Source organism: Centroberyx affinis, unplaced genomic scaffold (assembly GCF_046629955.1).
Source record: "Centroberyx affinis isolate AG114_WGS23_722 - 3 ecotype Tasmania unplaced genomic scaffold, CSIRO-AGI_Caff_v1 ptg001031l_1, whole genome shotgun sequence".
Lineage (NCBI taxonomy): Eukaryota > Metazoa > Chordata > Actinopteri > Beryciformes > Berycidae > Centroberyx > Centroberyx affinis.
In genome coordinates, this window is record NW_027279590.1 from 333910 (window position 1) to 356727 (window position 22818).

At 42.8% G+C, this 22818-nt stretch overlaps 1 protein-coding gene across 2 annotated transcripts in view; it reads left to right on the top strand.

Moving 5' to 3' along the window:
* The first annotated feature begins 2725 nt into the window (after positions 1-2725).
* Positions 2726-22818, top strand: part of LOC139647024 (metallophosphoesterase MPPED2) — a 34813-nt gene continuing 14720 nt past the window's right edge. Inside the window, exons 1-2 of one of the 2 annotated variants that reach the window (XM_071522832.1) lie at positions 2726-3041; positions 5837-6093. In XM_071522832.1, the coding sequence (XP_071378933.1) occupies positions 5981-6093 (113 nt within the window). In that variant the 5' untranslated portion in view covers positions 2726-3041; positions 5837-5980. Of the gene's footprint in view, positions 3042-4592; positions 4686-5836; positions 6094-22818 lie in introns of those variants that run through there. The other variant, XM_071522833.1, reaches the window with a different exon arrangement.

Below are 22818 nucleotides of genomic sequence, written 5' to 3' on the forward strand. Positions count from 1 at the left end.
ACAGTATCATTCCTGGTGACCTCATGCTGCACCAGTTGGCGTAAATTTATAAATTTCTAACCAGTAAAACCGATTTTTGAACAGTCCCGCCCCTCCCATCAAATAAAACTTCCTTTCTCTCCCTGACTTATATTCCATTGGTTTAGACTTTTGAATGATCCCTCACTGCGTTATGTCCCGCCCCCTATAATCGCATTATAAAGGCATGTATACACTAGAGCTGAAACGATTAATCGATTAGTTATTAAATGAATTGCCAACTATTTTGATAATCGATTAATCGGTTTGAGTAATTTTTTAAGAAAAATAAGTCAAAATTCTCTGACTCCAGCTTCTTAAATGTGAATATTTTCTGGTTTCTTTCCTCCTCTATGACAGTAAACTGAATATCTTTGGGTTGTGGACAAAACAAGACATTTGAGGACGTCATCTTGGGCTTTGGGAAACACTGATCCACATTTTTCACCATTTTCTGACATTTTATAGACCAAACAACTAATCGATTAATCGAGAAAATAATCGACAGATTAATCGACAATGAAAATAATCGTTAGTTGCAGCCCTAGTATACACCTTCATCACATTTCTTCCACCAAGATGTGCGTGAACCAAAGAGAACGGCACACGTCACGAATATCGATAAACGTCACACACGCAGATAAGCCAAGTTCCTCAGGTGATGGCGGCGAGGCGAGGCAAGGCAAGGCGTCCCCCCCAGAAGTGTCAGGAGGACGGCGTTTTGACACTGGAACAGGCTGATAAAAACGGCAGCAACAGATATGAAATGGGAGAAGGGGTCACAGTTGTCTATTGTTGTGGCAGAAATATAAAGTGGCGGGACCGATTTTAGAACCTACCCACAATTCTACATATCCTACTGTAAAATGAGGAAAACTCTGTCCTTCTCTCTGTCTGTCTGCATCCATTTTGCTCCTCAATGGGTTGGCCAATCAATCTGAAACTGCACATGGGCATTGAGCATTGGCATAGGCAGGGACTGACGAAGCTGATTTTTCCCTTTTCCCAAATTTACGCTGTTTATGCGCATTTCTGGCAAGTCTGCGTGGAGTTGTGGCGCGCGCATCGCCGGGTATGGACTAATAATCGAATAACCACAAACTCGCATGTAAACGGGATTGAAAGGAATTGCCGTGTCACGTAAACATCTTAATCAGAGTCATGACTTAGTCTGATTATTGGCCATAAAGGCATTATTAGTGTGCATGTAAATCACTGATTCCACATGTTACACCCCTCATCCAAGTTTCCCCCAGTCTGTGGAAAGTGGGCCACCCCACTTTCCCCACCCCACAGGTCCTGCAGTCCCTCAGGTTCTCATTATTATTGTTTACTTGTGAACCCAGCGGGGCCATGCTGTCTTCTAATCACAGTTTTTATATCACTATCTACACTCAAGACGCCATTTTCCTGCACATCTGAGATCTGAGGAAAGAAACAGGCTATTTCAGGCCATCGTTTTAGGTTAATTAATATAGCTCTTACGGCACTTTAACATGAGAACTTGCATGTTAATACATGCTCAAACCATACAGCACAGTATGCGGCATTCAGGCGTGCCAATTACTCCAATTCCCAATCACCAATAAACTAAACATTTCCTCTAATTCTGGATTTCCCCCTTTATCATTTCCTATTACGGGCAAAGGCAAGCAATTAGGCTAGTTTTAGCATTCAGTCTGGTTTACAAACGAGGTGGCATTTGCTGAGTTCACGGTGCGGCGACCACGATATTGAATTCTGTATTTGATTTCATGGGATGAAATCAATAGCTAGCATAGTTTGCCAGCTCCTTCCCCTCCTATGCCCTGCCATGAATCTTCATAACGCGGATTAAACAGTCTGATACCTCTTCGATATCTGCTCCGTGGCCACAGCAGGAGTCGTAAAGACGAACGTGAGAAGGGAAAACACTGAATTTCTGTCTGCAGCGGCGGCGGTGTGATAAAAAACGAACCGGGGGGGAACGGATGTTGAAATGGTGCCTTCAAGTGCTCCTCGTAAACTGCCACTTTCCGAGTTCAGACGTCGTATACATACTGTGTATACGCCTTGTCGCGCGTTAAAGTGCTTTTGGTGGGAAATAATAACAAAATAGACCGCGTAACGAAAGCAGTTGTTTTTTGTGGTTTTCTGTGAGAAATCTGTTAATCTGTGAACGAAGAGGATAAAATGCACATCAGGCGTGAAGTAGAGGTTTTAATTAATTTATTCAGAGTGAGAGTGCATGACAACTAAATGAGTGAGAACTAAAACATACATTAATATGAATTATTTTACACACAACACCAAACAATAGCATATAATAATAAAACACATCACTTTTACCGGCAACTGTCACCGTTTCCGTGCTCTCCGCCCCCGTATAACGTCATATTCTCGGCAGCTCGACTCATCGCAGAAAACTCCCGACTTTTCCTTCACTTGTAAATTCACCAGTTTTTTTGTCGAGGTTTTCTCAACCAAGCTCGTCTTTTTTCCATTCCCAACAGCAGCTCGTGAAGGCGGCAGGAGGAGAGAGAGAGAGAGAGCGAGGGGCTTGCGCGCGCGATTGGCCGAGCCAGCTCGCGCCTCCCGCCTCCCGCCTCCCTCCCGCCAGCCCCGCCAGCCCGCGCCGCGCGTGTGCCCGCCGGTGTGGGCACGCGCACGGGGGGCTGTGCTCTGCTCTCCCTGCTCTCTGACCCCAGTGGCAGCTCCGACTCACTGCACTCCGGCTCCCCCTCTGTCAGATCGAGGCTGCTCGCTCTCTCTCTCTCTCTCTCTCCCTCTCTCTCTTTCTCTCCCTGTGTCTGTCAGTGTCTCTCGCCCCTGCTCCGGCTCGCTCTCTCGCTCTCTCTTGTCTGTCTGGTTTCCACAGGAGCCAGCCGAGGTCCCCCCGGGTCGAAGGTTCCTGCCCTACCCGCCCAGACTGCCACCCCGGACGGCCGCGAAAACCTGCCTTCCCCTCCCGCATGGACCCGCGTCTCTCCGCCGCCGCGTAGAGGGCGACCCCGACACTCTTTATCGGCCAAAAAAACACGAAGGTATAGAGCTATTCAACCTTTCCGCTTTTGCTTTGAAAACCGTAGGCATGGAAGAGAGGGAAGAGAGAGAGAGAGAGAGAGGGGGGAGAGAGGGAAAAAAAAACCATGACACAAAGCCGTAGGTTAAGAGGTGGCTTGTCATTTACGAGGAAGAGCAAGAGGTTAGTGCGGCGGTTCCCTGACACCGACCACCTTTGGGTGTTTTTATTGCCGGAGCCAGATCGCAGAGTTCAGGGATTCACAGACCTTTTTCCCTGTTTTTTTTTTTTTTTTTTTTTTGTAACGTACAATATTGAAAGCAGCAGTGTTAAACAGCAAGCGGCGCATAGCCCAGATCGTGTAATGCGTGGTATCAGAAGAGGTCAATTTTATTCCCATCTTACTCCCCTCTCTCTCTCTCTCTCTCTTTGCTTTTTCCCCCCGAGTCATTTCTATTCGTGAAGTTATATTGCGTGAATGTCGGGCGCTCGTATTCGCCGACAGGACTAACAATGTGTGCAGCAGCGCAGAGGAGAGAGAGAGAGCGAGAGAGAGGGAGAGAAAAAAAAAGCCCCAGCTCAGTGCGAAGCTAAAGCATGCATAATAAAAATGCATGGCCAGGGCAGGTTTAGCAGGCTAAGCTAGAGCTAGTCGCTGCTACTGTAGCCATAAGGTACAGCAGGCGAGCGGCAGCCCCGATGCAGGCTGCACACGGCGGGCAGGAATGAACCATGCTGCACACAACACCCCAGCCACAGTTTTCTCGGCCTACATTTCCAAGGGCACGTTTTGAAGCACCGGCGTCCAAAGTGCAGCAGCAGTTCACGGTTTAGATTTTTTTTTTTTTTTTTTTTTTTGCCCCGGGAGGAATTTAGTAGGGAAGTGTGTGTGTGTGTGTGTGTGTGTGTGCACAGGATCTGACAGGCCTATTTTATTTTCTGTTATTGAGGAGGAATTGTTCTAAGGCCTTATAGTTGTGTGTTGGAGTGAAGAAAGATCTGCAAACTCTTCTTCCTCTTCTTCTTCTTCCTCCTCTTCTTCTTCTTCGCTGCAGCCAGCAGCAGCAGCAGGGTTCACTGGAGTTGGAACAATGTGGATTTCCCCCTGCAGTGTGTCCCATCTGATTCACAGGCAGATCTAGGCTGTAGTGCAGGGCAAACCCATTCAAAAACTCAATTTTAAACACATTATTTAAATTGGTTAATTATTTAAGGAATTGACTTTACGGCTGGCGTAAACCTTTATGACTTAAATTCATAGTGCATATCAGTTAAGCAGTATCCGACTGATGCACGTTGCATAAAAATAGGGTCTTTTGAGGAATAAAGCAAACATAAATCAATGCTTTTCTAAAAAATACAGCTGATTTTTTGTTTATATTGGTGGTTGTTTGCCTTACGATGAGGTCGCAGCCTTTTTATTCTCCTTTCTATCAGTGGATATAAGCATCAGGTGAACTCTGGAGCGGCTGCGTTTGATTTCCCTGAGAAAGAAGAGATGTCAGACTTGTTAGATTGAGGTGTGTGTGTGTGTGTGTGCGTGTGTGTGTGTGTGTTTTCACTGGTGGCTGCATCAGGAGGTCTGGTATAAAAAGCCTGTCAAGCCCACAGTGGCTACTTACTACCAGTCAGGGAGGTCAGACAGGAGGAAGCCACGCTGCAGACGGTGAGTGAGCTTCAAAGATACCAAACCACACACACCACGCAGCGTTTTAGCCTCTTTTTCCCTCTGAATTTAAGGAGTGTGTGTGTGTGTGTGTGTGTGTGTGTGTGTGTGTCTAACCCAGGCTTTATTGGACTGTTATGTAAAGAAAGCAGGGCAGGTCAATAGGCGAGATTAATTAACGCTGGTTCGTTTCAGAATTAGAGCAGCAGGCCCGGAGTAACAAAAGCCAAACTTCCCTTTTTATTTTTGTGTGTTTCAGGGGGGGAAACTGTCGGTGTAAAAGCCGGTCTGTTTTTGTGGATGGTGTGTGAAGAATTTCTACACTTATTGAAATGCCTAGCTACATTTTAAACACCAGCAGGGATTAAATCTGCAGCTTTTCTCTTAGGTTATTACATTTCAGCTGGCTAATAATGTCTTGAAGGCCAAGCCTGCAGTCATTTTTACATTTGAATACATTAGCTTCCCTCCAAAGTAATAGGTGTCTTAAAACAAATAATGTTACGAACAGCAGTGCTGCCTTTAAAATAAAATGAGCATGGATTGCAGACTTCAAATTGTTGCTTTTAGTTAAGCGTATAGTTTTTCAGTCAAGTCGTGCAATGGGGCTATTTTAATCTCAATCAAAATCCAAATGGTTTCAAATGATAGAATAAGCTAAAATAAATCTGATAATTCTGTATACATTCTGCCGTGCATTTTGTTAAATATTGTTTGATGAAGTATGTTTTGATGCACTTCTGCAGTGATTTTGTTGCATGTTTCTACTTTTCTCCCAAATCAAATTCTAACACTGCAAAAAGCAATTCTGTTTTTTTCCGGCTTTGCTCTCAGAAAATCGCACAAGAAAACCGCAATTACACAACATATATGATTATTGTGATTATGAATGGCAAAGAATTTATCACCCTCTACAGTTGATGTGTGCTTTGTCGCTTTCTGTTCGCTCAAACTGAGTCATTCTGGCTTACTGAGCAGCCCCGACCTTATTTTGTTTGTTTGGGTTTTTGCCTATGCATTTTATTTTCTAGGCAGTTTTAACATATGTTGATTTATGCAGTGAGGATTTTTATGTTGTTGTTATGAAAAGGAGCTGCATCTCAGTATTCATGCTGAAAGCGGCAGCTGTGTGACTGTATTGTGTGCCGCAGCGTGTCAGGGTTCCAGCCGGTCGGCCCGGTCGCTGCTGTTGACACTCCTCCGGTTCTTCAGCGGTTCTGAAGGATGACCGCCGCCGCCGCTCGGGTCGCTGTCCAATCCTGGTGAACGGCGTCTGATGTCCAAACGGCGGAAGGATGGCTCATGGCAAAGTGACCATCACAGTGGACGAGTACAGCTCCAACCCCACGCAGGCCTTCACACACTACAACATCAACCAGAGCCGCTTCCAACCTCCACACGTCCACATGTGAGTACGCACACGCGCACGCACGCACACACACACACACACACACACACACACACACACCAGGGTCTGGAATGAACTTTTTGTCTCATCTGCCAAGGGCTTGTAAACTAAAAAAAATTACCCGTGAAGAATAATTTACATTTTCAATAGAATCATGTGAACCAACCTGTGTTCAGTGCAGTTTCATGTACAGAAGAGCAGATTGAAGGCCCATTCACATCTAGAACGATAACCATAAACATAACTAGAACTATAAAAAGATTTAAATCATTATAAGTAAGTGTAAGTAAATAGAATGTCTATGTGTTCCCACTACAGCTATAAAAACATCCAAAACTGTAACTAGAACTATATTATTGGTTCAAACTCGGAGTGATTTATTTTGGATATACAGACAACTAGGGCTGGGTATCGCCACTGATTTCCCGAATCGATTCGATTCGGATTCACAAGGTCCCGATTCGTTTCCATTTCCGATTTGATTCGATATAATATCGATTCGGTTAGGGATATTTCAGTTACAATATCAGTTTTGCTTGGATATGAAAGAGATTCTCAGAGAACTAATGCTGTAAATTGTACAAGGAACCCTCTAACCTGGTGGGACAAAGTTTGAGAACAGGCAAGGCCAAAAAGACGGAATATAACCGAGACGTTAAAACGTTTTTTGGCGGGTGAACCGTATCGATTTATCCATCAAGGACAAATCTTTACCGGGTTTTTGACGCTCGGCGGGTGGGAATATCAGACCCTACACACACACACACACACACACACACACACGCTAAACAAAACATTTTTCACAGTTCACCGTGCTTTTCTCCCTTTCCTTCCCAACCATGTACCGTGCATTTCTTTCCACTTTCTGCTGCAGCCGAATTGCAAGGATCTGATTGGTCGAGCCATATTGTCCGTGCACTTTGTCCGCATTAGGGCGCTCTCTTTATTTATTAATCAAACCAGTTGTTTAGCATTACTCTTGTCTGATGTGGTTACGCTCTGCCTCTCATTAGCGGGTCACGGCGCTGCGACCGGCCACACACACACACACACACACACACACACACACTAATGTTAAACACAGCACAGTGCCGCCTTCTGATTGGCTGGTTTGAGCTTTAGAGAAGGTGTGTGACGGTGGCCTTCTTTACATGCACATGAAAAATGAGATTGCAATGCGTGTTGGAGACTTTTCATGTTTATTAAAAATGCTTTGTATGAAGGCCCGGTGGTATGTAGATGAGCAGTTTAGCTGCAGCAGGTAGTGATGTAAGCAAGGCAGTGTGATGTGTGAGCGGACAGTAGTGATGCACAGGTGAGCTGCTGTGGATGCTGGTCCAGAAAGGCAAACGTCTCCTGCAGCTGTTACTGGCTTTATCAGTACACAACATTTATTTGAATTTGCTCTGTCATTGAACTTTATGCTTTGTTGCAGCATTTGGGTTTGATTTGGCTATTTTGGATGCAGGCATCAAAGCTTTGTTTTATTCTTTTGAGACAGGCTTAGTTAATACATAGCCCACACACACACACACAGACACACACGCACACACACTCATACACCCATTGGAAAGATTTGCGTACAAGTGCAACAAATCATGAGTAATATGATATATATATGATATAAATATTTGACAAACAGGTAATGAAATATGAAGCGCGCTGAAGCCATCTGTATGCATTGGTGTAGAGGCTGTGGCTTATTTAAGTTTTAGACAGTGGGATTAAGGCAGGACTCCATATAAACATCACACTCTGGTTATATTAAAGATCCCATATCCTCCACTTTCCAGTGTTTTATTTTGTGTCTTGAGGTCCATTCAAAGCTGTGTGTGTGGTGTCATGAACCAAAAACACTCTGAATCCATTTTGACACATTCATTTTCCAGCATCTCTCTGAGCCTTACCAAGAACAGGCTGTTTCTGTCGCCGTGTCTTTAAGGCTCATTAATATTAACGACCCCTCTGTTCCGATTGGCTAACCGTTTCAAGAGTGAAACGTGAGACGCCGCGGCCCGGCAGCTACAGGTAGGGAAAACTCTCCGGTAATAAACAATGACAACCGCTCAACCGCTTTGAAAAAAACACTTTGTTAGTCTATTATTTCTTACAAAAATGATAATGAGCGAACCTTTGTGACGCCACAAAGTTACGGAAGTCCAAACGGCTCGTTTAGAGGCTCGCTTTTCTAATATGGATGTGTGGATTTAGTTGGGGACCGTGCGTTTTGATACTTTCACCATGTTTAGATAGACCATCCAACTCCTTTATGATCACAGAGGCAAGGGGAATCCTGTTTTACATGATATGGGACCTTTAAAGCCATTTCGCTCAAAGTAATGAAGAAATATATATGTGGAGTGCTCTGATTTTATTCACATTAATAAACACCAGTTAGGACATGTAAACACCTTAGTTTTTCGTGTCATAAATTTTGTACAACTGCAAAGAAAAGTGATTTTGTTAAAAAAAAAAAATAGATGTCAGTGTGCAGGATTTACTGAGTTTGCGTCTGATGGAAGGTTTTCACCAATATTGTACTTGATTCATGGACCAAAGATTACCTGCAGCTCTAAAACACTTTGTTCAGAAATCCATTTTGGACAAAGCTCTCTCTCAAGCAATTAATTGCAGCCTCTGCGATTTGGAAATTGCAGAAGTTCATATTGCGATATTCTTTTTTAAATTTTTTCCATTTAATTGTTCTGCTCTGGCTCCAACTTATCCGCACTGTAGAATGACATCTGGCCAACAAGTTATTTTTTAACAGAAACACTCTCCACAGTTCTCTCTGGATAATTGAAATAAGAACTTCACTCATGTAAACAGGATTATTATGGAATCATGTAAACAGCTTAATTGGACTCCTAACCTTACTCCCAGTATTGGCAACAGTCACATTATAGTGATGTCAGGCCAACTGAGTGGTTGACTGTAAATCAGACCGGATACTTTAATGCAAGGCTTACATGTAACAGACAGCAGAGGAGAGTTTTCACTAGTCACAGATTCTCAGTGTAGTTTGATGTTTAAAGAAGCTTCCTCACTTTGTTTTTCCAGCTGAGCAATAATAAACATAATACAAACAATATTTTTCAGCTTTAAAATGTAACAAAATGATCTTTGTCATAAGGCTTTTTTTTAAAACGACAATCCATTTTAGCTGAAAATTAATTGTGTATTTTTGGGTATAACGCGATTTTATGTTTCCACGATTAATAACGGTGTAATTTGGCGATATTTTCAATTCCCCTGAAAGTCCCGGTGTGGCTTATCAAGCGCTTCCATATTGCCATCACTCTTGACCAATCACAGCCCTCTTGACTGCTCAACATGCATCATGTGACCAAACCTAAAGTTAGAGAGACTTTACAGAGAGAATCTGTGGAAAAGAACGGACCGACCCGACGTTAGAGAGGAAAATCCTGAAAACTAAAAGTGGATCATCGACTCATCTGGAGACACTTTGGCTTGAAACCAGATGAACTAAAACCAGTTCAGATTCTGGGCAAACGTTGTCGCTGAGCCCCGAAGTATAAAGTAGTAATTATTTATCTGAATTTAGTAAATAAGGACACAGTAAGAGTAAGACAGTAAAAGTGAAAACAAGAAAGGAATACTGAAATGAAAGAAAATGAAACATTGAAAATTAACGTTAAGATACAATTTTGTTTCCTGAAACCGAGACAAATCGTGATTAATAATGATGATGACAAGATTTAGCAAAATAATCATCATTTGTCCCATAATCCTGCAGCTCTACTATTTTTCCGTCCTCACTGTTGTAGTTTTTGGAGCGGCGGGCCTCACACTAGATATGTGTTTGGATAAATACATTAGTCTGTTTCCTGGCCTCCACAGAGCCCGCAGTGTTTCAGCCTGTCATTCTCCAGCTCAGACTGGGAACCCCGGTATCTCACACACACTCACACACACTCACACACACACACACACACACACACATGCTCCCTCTCAACCCGTCCCATCCCCCAGCTATGTGTGAGTGCTTATAGAATACGTGCTCTGTTCTGGGAAAGCAAGGCTTGTTTAGATTTGAGAGATAATGATCCGACTGGCCCGGGGTTTCTCTCTCTCACTGCATCCACAGTATTTGGACATAAATAAAGTTGCTGCTTCTCTGGAACCAAGGGGAGAGAGAGAGAGAAAAAAAAAAGCTCAAGTGAGGGGGTTGCCCGCCTTTTGAAATGCAATATCCCTGCTAATGTCCCCCCCCCCCCCCCCGATGATCCCTGCTAGACAGAATATTTAGATTTCTGTGATGGAGTACAGCAGCGCCTTTTGTGCGGTGTGGAAGGTATCGCTCTCTGGACCGCATATGAAAACATCAAGTACACACACACACACACTCTCACACACACACACACACACACACACACACACACACACGCAGACACAGAGGGTAAGGGTACCGACCCCATCAACGGCAATTACAAGCTAATGCTTTGGAACGCGACCCTGGAGTCAAAGTGAGCTTTTTTTTTCTGTGCATGGGACGTCTCTCTCTCTCTCTCTCTCTCTCTCTCTCTCTCTCTCTCTCTCTCTCTCTCTCTCTCTCTCTCTCTCTCTCTTTCTCCCTCTCTCTCTCTGTTTTTGTGTTTGGTTTATTTTCCTGCGCGTCTTTTTTTTCACTTTTTCTTTTTTTTTTTTTCTTGCCTCAACCCCCTTTTCGTCATCTTGTGAAATGAAATGCTCAGCAACTTGGAACATATGCTTCCAGTTGGGACGGTAATCGCATCGCGTCCAATTTGAGCGGGACCGCGGCCAGAATGTGGGGAAGGCCGTCCGGACGGACTGACACTGACGAGCCGAAACTGAAACGACTGGAGGTCTGGAGGTGTTTCAGGGTTTGGAAAAAAGTCCTGAAGAAGAATTGAAATGTCTTAAATCCAGTTATCAGAGGTCTTACTGTTTTTCACCGTGCAACGACAGGTTTCTTCCTCTGTTAGATGAATCCAGCACAGGGTTAGTGGATCAAGTTCAAGTTCAATACTTTATTGCCGTCTCAACATACTTCACTGGGATTTGCTTTGGCAAGCTCGCTTAAAACAGACAGAGAGGGACAGGAAAGGTTTTAAATGAACCACAAGATGTAAAACACTTAAAACACATAGAACACCAAGTAAGACATGAGCTAGAAGCGATAAAATACCATAAAATACCATAACTAAAATACCATAAACTAAGAATAGTTAGTAGTAGGGTTAGTCACTCAATATGCATCCTATCTGCTTCACTAAACACAGTTAGACTTCATTTAATTTCCTGGTTTAATATTTTTTGTACTGTCACATTAGTTGAAAATATGGGGTGAAAGTGGGGAGGAAGTTTCTTTAAGCACTTATTTTATTTCATGATGGACAGAACATTTTCAGCTCTCTGGCTTTCTTCAGTGTCTAAATGTAACTAGTTACTAATAGCAGAAAATAGAGTCAAATGTAGACCTATAATAGAACTGAATTGGACACTAATAGTAGTGTATCGACGAAGGCTGGAGGGACGAAAACATTCTATCATGAAATAAATAAGTGCTTAAAGGTTAAATGTGTCATATGTCTGCTTTACTGCAGCATTATATAGTAATAGTAAATCTCAGCAGGTTGCTGAATGGTAGAGAGTGAAACAAAGTGAGCAGCCGGAGCACACTGCAGAGATTTCTGTATTCAAAAACACCGGGAGCGGGCCGAGGCTGAAGGCCCTCCTGCCGCACAAAGGTCCATTCAAAAATCTGGCAATTTGTTGTTGCCTTCATTATCGGCAAAAAACACACATCGGAAAATATAATTTGAGACTTTATTACTAATCGGCAGGGTGTTCTGGTAAATTCGGCATGTATATAATCCTCCAAACAGCTTGAATTTTAACAGACGGGCCATTTATGTACGGGGAAGTGGAGTTACTTCACACACAAAATAGCGACTCCTTACCTTCCATATGGAATTGTGGTGATGTCAAATTGACTTTTCAACTAGTATGATCTAATATTTGGACACCGCACCGAACAGTCTGAGCGCAGTGGCCATACTACGACTTTTTCTCGTCCGACCCATTTATAGTTTTACAACTTGGCTGGCTTTGTTTTTTTTTTGTTTTTTTTGATCTTGAAATTGGTCTTAAATTAAATTCAAGGCAGCTTTAAAATAGAAAAAAAAGGTCTCTTCTGAAGCCTGCAGATATCCTGACTTGACTTTCATCCAAACCTGCTGTTTCTAAAATTAAAGGACACACACACACACACACACACACATACACACACACACACACACTAGCCGGGCAACATTGACACAATCAAATATCACAATATTTTAGACTGAGTACCTCGATATTAATAATGTGACGCTATTTTGGGGATGACTTTGTGCTTTCATAAGATATTTATACACATGAAAATTTTGAAAAATATTAATGATTATTAGTAATAAGTAATAAAGTAAAGTATATGCAGTATATGTAGTATTCCTCTATACGTCTCCATACAGAAGCAGCCTATGTGAACACAGAGGAAACGTTGCGTGCTGAAAGCTGCGTGACACTTTGGAGAACACATGGCGTTAAAATGTTCTTTCCCCGCTTTCCTTTTGAAGCGGTTATTTACTCTATAAAACATCATGATCGTGGGGAAATGGAAAATCTTTGAACATCCCCCCACCCCCACCCCCCCAACCAAACAAGACCGGTTGCATCATCTTTTTCTCTCCCTCCTCTACTTCCACATTTAACGAACTCCTTCTCCTCCAGATGCCTTGTTAATTATTGCCGCCCTCTGAATAATTGAGAAGCTCATAAGTGTGAATCATTTAATGACGTTAGGCCAACACCGCCTGCATTCATACACACGTATAGACCGACGCTAGAACACATTCATATTAATGTCATCCTGGCTGCTTCTTTACACATGAACTCCTTTTAGGTGTTTGTTTTTTATATCTTGCAATATTTCCAATCCTTAGCGCAGCTGCAGATGTGAGTTTGTAATTACGTTTTTATAGGATTTCTTATCTCGTAAGTTTCTACACCGTGAGAGGAACAAACAATTCGCTTGTTACCTGTAAGTTTAGAGCTGTTACTACTACATTCATACATTTTTTTCCACAATAAAATAAGCATTTTTTGCAGTCTTCATAAATGAGTGTGTGGCTGGTGGAGGATGTTGGAGGCAGGGTCCATGATGGAGGAAGTCTTCCAACCAGCAGAGGCATTTAGATGATAATTAAATAGGACATTTCCATCTCTGTATTGGTAATAGTATTTTTGCTGCTCATTTGACTCCATTTTCAAGACAAAATGGGACTGCATGTTTGTCCAAGAAGGGTCTCATCCCGCGTCTGATCCTGTTATCATATAGTGAATAAACAGTCTGAACCTTGTTGATTCAAAACACTCAACAGTGGGAGATGCTCAGATCATTGGGAAAAAAAAAGTTGAAATGTAAAAGTGTCAAAACTCTCTGTGTTTGTCTAATTTACCAGTAAACACATTGGGAGAGTTAAAGTTGTTCCAGCCTCTGCTACAGCGTTCGTTGTACTAAATATAGTATGTTTTTGGCAGAAGTGCTTTTTTGGAAGCATAAACAAGGGAAAACCAAAAGTTGCCCCCGTTCTGGTGAATCTATGTTTGCTTCGTGTTTTGCTTATTCAGTTTTTTGGGTTAACCAGTCATTTGGGACGGCAGGATGAGGCTCGGCTGCGTTTCCACTCACTTCTCCACTTCTCTCCTCTCCAACCCTCCGTTTAGGGCAAAAATGATCATCCTGATTATTATTATTTTGCTACATATTGCCGTGCCAATTATTAATCACATTTATTTGTCTCGGTTGCAGGAAACAAAATCATTTTATTCCACTTTTGCACCTTAACATTTTCACTTTTTTTTTACTATAGGAGCAGCAACTAGAAAGTCTTTTTTTCACTCTTGCTGTCTTACTCTTATTGTAATATTCCAATATTACTACTTTATTACTTACAACCTTAAAGCAAACTTTCCCCAGAATCTGTTCTTGTTATTGTTATCTGGTTTAAGACCCAAGTGTCTCCAGATGAGATGATGATGATCCACTACGTTTTTCCACAGAAGCTCTGTGTAAGAATTCTTGGGTTTTAGTCACATGATTCATTTATTCATCCATTCACCGCGTTAACAGAAGCGCTCGATAAACCACACCGGGACTCTCAGGGGAATTGGAAATATTACACACACACACTCCAATATCACTGAATTCTATTACAGTGAAATATAAAACGCGGTATACGAGTGTCTACGATTCATTGTGCGGCTCTACTTTCACCTCTCCATCCCGTCTTTCATTTTCCCTCCCAGACAGCTTTTGGAGTCCCGGTCAGGCTCCGGCCCTCCTGGGAACAAAGAGCCCGGTCCCATTTTGTGGCCTTTTGTTTCTGGCGGCCCGCTTGCTGCTAGCCGGCAGGAATGGCGGGGCTTTTGTAACAGGAGAACCCTTGATTAAGTTCCCTCTCCAACCCCTGGCCTGCTGCTAAAGCCCGGGGGGGGTGGGGGTTAAGTGACAGTTGACATTGGACAGGTCTGTTATTTTTGAGATTGAAGCCCTTTTGATGTCCTCGAGACGCCGGCCTCTCTGCTTTTCGGAGGCGACTATCTCCCGATGATGTCACAGATTTCGTCCGGTTTTCATTTGCCGCTCATTATTCGGCGAGGGCGATTGTCATTTGCAATGCTAATTCCCCTTTCTCCCAGACGAACCGGTGAGTCTGTTTAGTTTGCGTGGAATTCGCTTGTTACCAGTGGTGGAAAAAGTACTGAGATCTTTTACTGAAGTAAAAGTAGCGATACAACAATGTAAAGATACTCCATTACAAGTAAAAGTCCTGCATTCAAAATCTTGCTTAAGTAAAAGTACATAAGTATTGGCAGCAAAATGTACTTAGAGTATCAAAGTAAACATACTCATTATGCAAACTGTCCCCATTCAGAGAGTTATATTTTTCATAAATTATTGGAATATTAATACTGATTTATTGACATACATGTACATGTAAGCAGCATTTTAAAGTTGTCAACGTGAAGCTAATCTATAACAATGCTATTTTATAGTTATTTTATAAAGATGATCAAATGTTTTAAATATAAAATATTGATCTGAAAAGTAACTAGTAACTATAGCTGTGAAATAAATGTAATGGAGTAAAAAGTACAATATTTCCCTCTAAAATGTAGTGGAGTATAAATACAAAGTAGCATAAAATGGAAATACTAAAGTACAAGTACCTCAAAATTGTACTTAAGTACAGTACTTGAGTAAATGTACTTAGTTACTTTCCACCACTGCTCGTTACTGAAGAGAAGTAATGGCAGCTGCACACTTCTCCTTCTATTAGTTTTCCGTTACATCTCCTAAAATTGGCGAATGCATCTTCTCTCACTTTCAAAAATCGGGAGCCGTTGTTTACCTCTGCTGTGAACGATCAGGGAGACCAAACAGCGTCGGTGTCTAATGTTCCTGTCATTCTTTTGCTCTTTTAAAACCCAAAACAGCGGGGAAGCTAAACTCTTGTATTATTTTCCATTGAAACTAGCTGAGAATGATGATGACTGATCATGAGGAAAATGAACTGGCGAAGGGGGTGGGAGGTTGTTTTTTTTGGATAATTCAGCTTCAATCTGGTATTTAGAGGGAGCGAGGACAAAAGTTGTGACATTGTTTTGATTGGTAACTGCAATTCTGAAATTGAAACAGTAATTTGTTGTGCTATTTTTTACTTGGAAAAGAAACTCTGCTGGCACATGTCACATGAGCTGAGGCCGACGTGTTTCCACCCAGCACAGTGTGATGAGTACAGTGCAGTTATTTTTGTATTCCACATGTCGCTGCTGTCAGGTGAAAATCATGTTTCTCGAGCCTAACTAACTTAACAAAAATAGCGTTGTTTTTAGCTTAACAAACATGTATTTTTGAGTTTCTTCAATGGAGTTTTGACAGGGTTTTTTTTAGACTCTGTGTATCAATTAGAACTTTCTCATCCTGTAGAGGAGAACAGTGTGATTCTTCAATTAAACTTAGTTCTTAACTTAAGTTGAGTTACGAGATTTTCACCGACAGTGACGATATTTACACATTATACATTTTATAATTGGACGTGGGAGTGCTTGACGAGCGCTGCGGGTCTTTTTTTCCCCTGTTGTGTTGGACTGTATGAACAGGGCTGCTGTGTGGCGGTAGTTGCACACCAGATGTGATTTCAGTTTGCCTCCATTCATTGTCTTTGAGGAGCGAGAAACTGTGTGCGCACGGCATGATGGGATAGGTGGTGATGTGAACTAGGCCAGTACTGCGGAAAGGAAAGTTGAGGAAAGTTGAAAAAAGTTGCGGTGTGAGAACCAATCACATTTGCCTAAAAAATAAGTGTTGGTCTTCCTGGTGTGTAACATTACCAGAAGCAGCCTAACTTGCTTGCGAGCTTGCTAGCCTAATCTCTTCACATCCAAATAGCTGTAGCCACTTAGCTAGCTAGCTCACACTCAAGATTACGTTTCCTTGCATACACTTATGGATTATATTGGGGCAACATGAAATGAAGAAAATGCAAAATAGTGCTGCAAAATAGTTTGGCATTTCTGCTATATTTGACAGTCACAGCAGAGAGAGATAGGAAAGAGAGGGGACGACATGCAGCAAAGGATTCAAACTTGTGCCATTGTGATCAGGACTTAGCCTAAAGGGGACACACTCTACCGGCTGAGGCACCAGGCACCACATTAACAAACAGTGACTACTTTTACATGGACTGCAATAATCCGACTATTGACCTTATTCTAAGTAAGACAATATTTCGATTAAGGTGTTGAGTTAACATGAGTTGCTTATAGAATATTCCATTCATATTCCCGTTTACATGCTACAGAGCACAGTCCGATTAATGACTGAAGACGCACGCCCACATTACGTCCCTACGTCGGAGTTTCCCTCCGGAATTTAACCTGAAACCCTTTCTGTCATGTTGCTGCCGTGGTCGGGACAAAATGTTGGGACTTCTTTTTACCGGTGGCAGTCATCTTTTCTTCTGTAAACAAGTTGCGCAACACTCGCTGGAAGCTAGAGCATGTGTCGTCAAGCAGTCGGATTGCCGTATGTGTCGCAAAATGCTGCAAAAACTCGAAACGATAGGACGTCACACTGCGATTAAGGTGTTTACATGTCTACAATGCACTTCAATAATGAGACTAAGATCGGGATACTCCACGTCTTAATTTGACTATTGCTTACTCCGACTATGACCTTATTCGGGTTAAGGTAATCAGAAAATGCTGTTTACATGGCAGTGTCTTATTCAGAGTATTGTCTTAATCGGGTTAATATCGGAATATTGCGGTCCATGTAAACGTGCTCAATGTTAAACAAACTGAGGATCTGCTCCGATGCTTGTCCCCGAAACAAACAGTGACTTTTGCTAGAGCGACGCACAGCGAAGTGGCTGCGCTCAGTCCCGTACCTGCTGTGACACTGTGTTGTCTGTCCAGGTAATGGGCCGGGCCGGGCCGGGCCGCAGCGTAGCCGGGCCGGGCCGCGGCTCGCCCCTCTCCCAGCCTCGCTCTCCCATCAGCCCTGCAGCCAGCGGCCTGTCAGCAGCACAATTAAGGGCTGTGCCGTAATGAAAGGGGCATTAGCAGAAGCAATTTATTTCTCAGCGCAGTGCCGGAAGGTTCCTTCGCTGCTGATATTCCACGCAGGCTTTGTGTGCCATACTTGCCCATTATAGCCAGAGTAAAGAGGGTGGGGGGGGGGGGAGGTGGATGCTCCCTGGAAGAATAAATAGAGAAAGAGGGGGAGGGGGGACTTCAAGGCACAGCTCTGTCATATTCTCTTTAAATTTGCTCCTCGTTTGGATGTTTTTACACCATACCTGTTTTCCTTTTCCTTTGTTTTTTTCTCCTGCTGTGACATTTTCATCATTCTGCATCTACATGCTCTTTGTGTTTTTTCCTCTTTTCCTTTTGGGTTTTCTTATTTGCTTGTTCTTGTCTTCGACCTTTCCCTCTTTTTCCTTTCTGTAGTACACCCTCCTCTCTCTCTGTCACTCTCTCTCTCTCTCTCTCTCTCTCTCGCTCTCTCTCTCCCCGTTATTCCTGTGTTCATTTTGTTCCTCTGAAGTTTATTGAATTAGCGCAGACAGCTGAAACGCAGAAGATAAGAGAGGCGCTCTCCGCTCCTCTCAGAGAAATGGTATTGCACCGTGGATGAGTGAGCGTTGTGTGTGTGTGTGTACACAGGAGGGGGAGGGGGACCGATGCAGAGGTTATATACAGAGGAAATGGGGAGCAGTGTGTTTTGATGTTTCTCCTGAAAGAGCGATAAAGACGGTGTGAGCTCGGTGGAGGAGCAGTAAGTATTTGTCTCCGGTTCAGCAGCGATTATCTTTTTAATTTGCTATCCTGCCGTTTAGCGCTCCGGACACACAAACAAGAAATTTCTCTGAGTGTTTGGCACACAGACGGTCTTTGTGGTGAAGTTGGTAGAGGAGGTGATGAGGGACAAAAGTCCATTTGCAGCGGCTGGCGTCGTGTTTCTGCGCTGCATGGCTCTACGTCCAAACAACAAATGCCAAAAAATTACAAAAGTTTTTTCTCTCTTTTTTTTTTCTATCAAAATCCCATTGCTTTTCTTCCTGGAAAGCAGTGTATTTTTAGTGATTATTCATATCGCACCAGTAGGCAAATGTAAAACTTCCCTCCAATAAAACCATCACAGATTTTTGCACGTCACAGTGGTGAAAACCCTGTTTGCTTTTCCTAAGACATCGTACGTAGTTGCATCCCAGAATCTAAAATTTGTGAAGCTCAACATTATGCAGAAAGCATTTTTGGAGTTTGACACGTTTGAACAGTCGCTCCCCGCGTTATGTCCCGCCCCCAACTTCCTGTTTTAACCAAAATGTGTTGAATTAGGGAAGCAAGACGTCGTCAAAATGCTGTTTCATCGTGAAGCTGCAGCACACATGCTGTCACACTCTAACCTGATGTGACATTTGAAGTATACAGTATATCCTCAAAAACCTGTTTGAACAATTGTTAAATATGATCAGATATCAGTAACATCAGGACAAGGACTTTGCATTTATATTGCAAAATTAATAGAAATGTGGATGATACTTTGATGATAATTAATCCTAAATATCTATATCTATAATCTAATGTACTATTCTCTTCATTTTGCATCATTTCAGACATAATAATCTCTCTTCATAGCGTCCGGTGAAATGTTTCTTCTTTCTGACGGACTGAATGAACGTCAGCGCCTTGATGCCGTTAATCACGTATTGACGAGTCGACTCCAGTTGATCAGTGGGCTATTTCCACATTTGCCCTTTGACCCTGAAGGTTTTAGGGCTTATTGACTAGAAATCATTAGCACTGAGCTGCGGCAGGAGAGACTCCATTAACAATGCAGGAAGAGGAAGCGGAGCGGAGGAGGAGTGGAGCTGATTATTCAGGCTAATCCCCCGGCAGCAGGTGACCGCAGGTAGAATGGACAGAGCCTCTGTCTGGCCCCGCCCCCCGACCGTGATTGACATGTGCCTGCCCACTTGTCTGAGACAAGTGGGCAGCTCAGAGGTCGTTGACCCCGTTCACCCCGGAGGGGCCGAGGGAGCGTCCCAAAACCAAAACTTTGGACAGAAAGCCCAGCAGACCGACCGGCTGCACCAGACGATAGAACCCAGTCCTGAATAAAAGCAAAATAAATAAACTAAAGTTTATTATTGTACTCGCAGTACAATACAACAGGACCAGCTGCTGTTTACATGACTTTGCCCTGTGAATGAGATGTGCTATATAAATAGTTTGTCTTGCCTTTGCCTAAAAGACAACAAACATGACATTCACAACAATCACATGAATTCACAGTATTAAGATAAAGCAGCAGAAGAAATAAATGTTAAAGAAGCCAGGGGCTGTGAGAGTTAAATACATTATTTTATCTCAACGCCCCTAAGGCCTTCAATACAAGTAAATACAGCATTAAGTGTTAAATTCAGTCTTGGATGCCTTGTTGATCTGCTGTTTTTTTTTGGTGAGAAATCAGCCCACTGATGTTCTTATTCCCATTCCTTCTGAAATTGCCCTTTATATTCATTCTAATTGGTATTAAAAGGTGCTTAAAAAAAGACTTCAGTTTAACGGTGAAACTTGGAGACACCCTGGGAGAGAATATAAAAGAAAAGCAGAGTTTCAGAAATCCCACGAGGCTTATTAGTGAGACTTTCCAATGCAAAACAAACACCGCTTAAAATATTACAACTTTAAACAGGTTGAAGAGGATTTTTTATTTTTGATTGTGTTCTGGGTGGCAGTCAGCTCCCTCCTACAAGCTACTGAGGATCTCTGGTCTCACCTGCTTAAAGCTCTGCTGAACTCTGGTAGAGTCTTGGGTTGTGTGTCTTCCTCCATGATAAAACCCCCAAAATCAGTGATTCTGTGATCTGTTGCTCCGGTAGAGGAGACTGGAGAATTGTGTTTTTTTTCTCTCCCCATTCGCTGCCATTGTATGGAGGAACAGTCTGAAAATCACTTCTAGCACATAAACGAATGCCGACAAAGCAGATTCTGACAATATATAAAGAAACTAGTCCTGCTGCTGAATTGTTTTGAAGTGAATCTTTCTTTATGTTTATTACAAGTGAAATCCAGTCGGAGGAAACTTATGCAGATGGAACGCAGAAAGTAGTACGTTTACCAATAATTGTAAATAGGCGTTTGGTATATTTACATGTATATAGGCTATTGACTCAGACCCAGATTACACACTTTTATCGTTAGGAGTCTTTTGTTTATTTTGTGACTGTTGTTTTGTGTTATTTGTCTACTGTGTTCTTTTAACTTTTGTAAACTGCTTGCAAAGCAAATTTCCCTTTGGGGACAATGGAAGTATTGAAATTGAATTGGAAGGGATTACAACTCTCACATGGATTCACCTGGTCAGTCTCAATATTTTGTTCACTGTGTGTGTGTTTACATCAGAGGAACACATGCAGTGAAGTCTCTCTGCAGTGACGGATAGTTGTGTTTTAATATAACTACTTTAATCATTTATTTACGGTAAGAATGAGGCGGTTTAGCCGTACCGCTCTCCAGCCTGTTCTGGACGGCGCTGAAGCTCTGGAGGGTTTTTTTTCAGGAAACTTGGAAAGCATTGCAATCAATCAAAGTGATTCCGTGGTGTTCTTTAAAGACTGACAGAGACGCCGACCTCCTTATCTGCCGCGAGTGAAGTGTCACGTCCGGAGCAGCGAGCTCGCGCTGAACTTTGACCCAATTTACTTGTGTGTTTTTCCAAAAGGCCAGGGAGCCAAGTGTGCTCCGTCAAATGAAATATCCTCCTGAGGACATCAGAGCCTCCCTCTGCCTCCCTCTCCCTCTCTCTCTCTCTCCCCCTCCCTCCCTCCCTCTCCCCCTCCCTCCCTCTGCCTTCCACCCCCTTCCTCTCTCTCTCTCTCCCTCTCTCTCCCTCTCCCTCTCGCTCCCTCTCCCCCTGCCTCCCTCTCTCTCCCTCTTCCTCCCTCTCCCTCTCCCTCTGCCTCCCTCTCCTTCTCTCCCTCTCCCTCTCCCTCCCCCTCTCTCCCTCCCTCTCCCTCCTGCTCTTTACCTCACTCCCTTTCTCTGTCTCTACTATATGACACATGTAACCAATAACTGGCTCTGCCTTCCATCCACGGGTTTTGAGTATTTTTCGTTTTTTTCTACTGTGTGTTTCAGATTTACCTTGTGGAGTTTTCCAACGCTGTGGGATTTTCGGGCAAAGCTTCCCTGTGTTATTTTAGTTAGTTTATGCAATTGAGGGAACGCAGTGTTTGTGGTGAAACTAGGGGCTGCACAGTCGCAACTTTATGTTTCCATGATTGATAATCATGTAATTCAGTGATATTGAAGTTTGTTACATTTTAAATTCCCAGTGTGGTAAAATGAAAGAGGCAAAAGAGAAACCTTACGTAAAACATCTTTGTAAAAACAGAGCGGTGATGTTTTAATTCCTAAAAATGGATCATCATTTGTCATTTGGAGACACTTTAGTTTTAAACTAGATGACAAACAAATACAGATTCTCAGCAAAGTTTGCCTTCTGGTTGTAGCTGCGCCGCAAAGTAATAAAAGGTAATTTATGGTTTTAATTTTGTAAATAAGAACACAATAAGAGTAAGACAGTAAGAGCGAAAACAAGACTTTCTAGCCGCTGCTACTTCAAGGATTACTGCACTGAAACAAAGTGAAAATACATAAAACAATAATAATTTTGTTTCCTGAACCCGAGACAAATAATTATTAATTGTGATCACAATACATCATTTTATGCCGTAATTGTGCCGCCCGAGGTGACGGTCTAACTTGATGTATTTTAGAATCTCAGAGTATTTCATGCTTTATTTTTCCGCGGAGCCTCGGTCTTCTCCTTCCTCCTGCCTTGCCGCTACAGGCCGGTCTGGTGTCAGCTCCAATGTCATGGTGGATTTGGAGAGTGTGCTCTTGCCCTCCTCTGGCATATTAGCATTTCCCTCTCTCTCCCCCCCCCCCGCCCTCTCCCTCCGCAGTCTTCCCTCTGATGTCACGCTGAAGCACAGACATGTTAACACCAACTTTCATGCTAACGCGGTTCACTCTGTCACTGGAGAATATTCTTTTACCTGCTGCCGGCGCGCGGGAAGACGGGGAGTTTTTTTTTTTTCATTTTTTCGCCGTCTCCGTTTA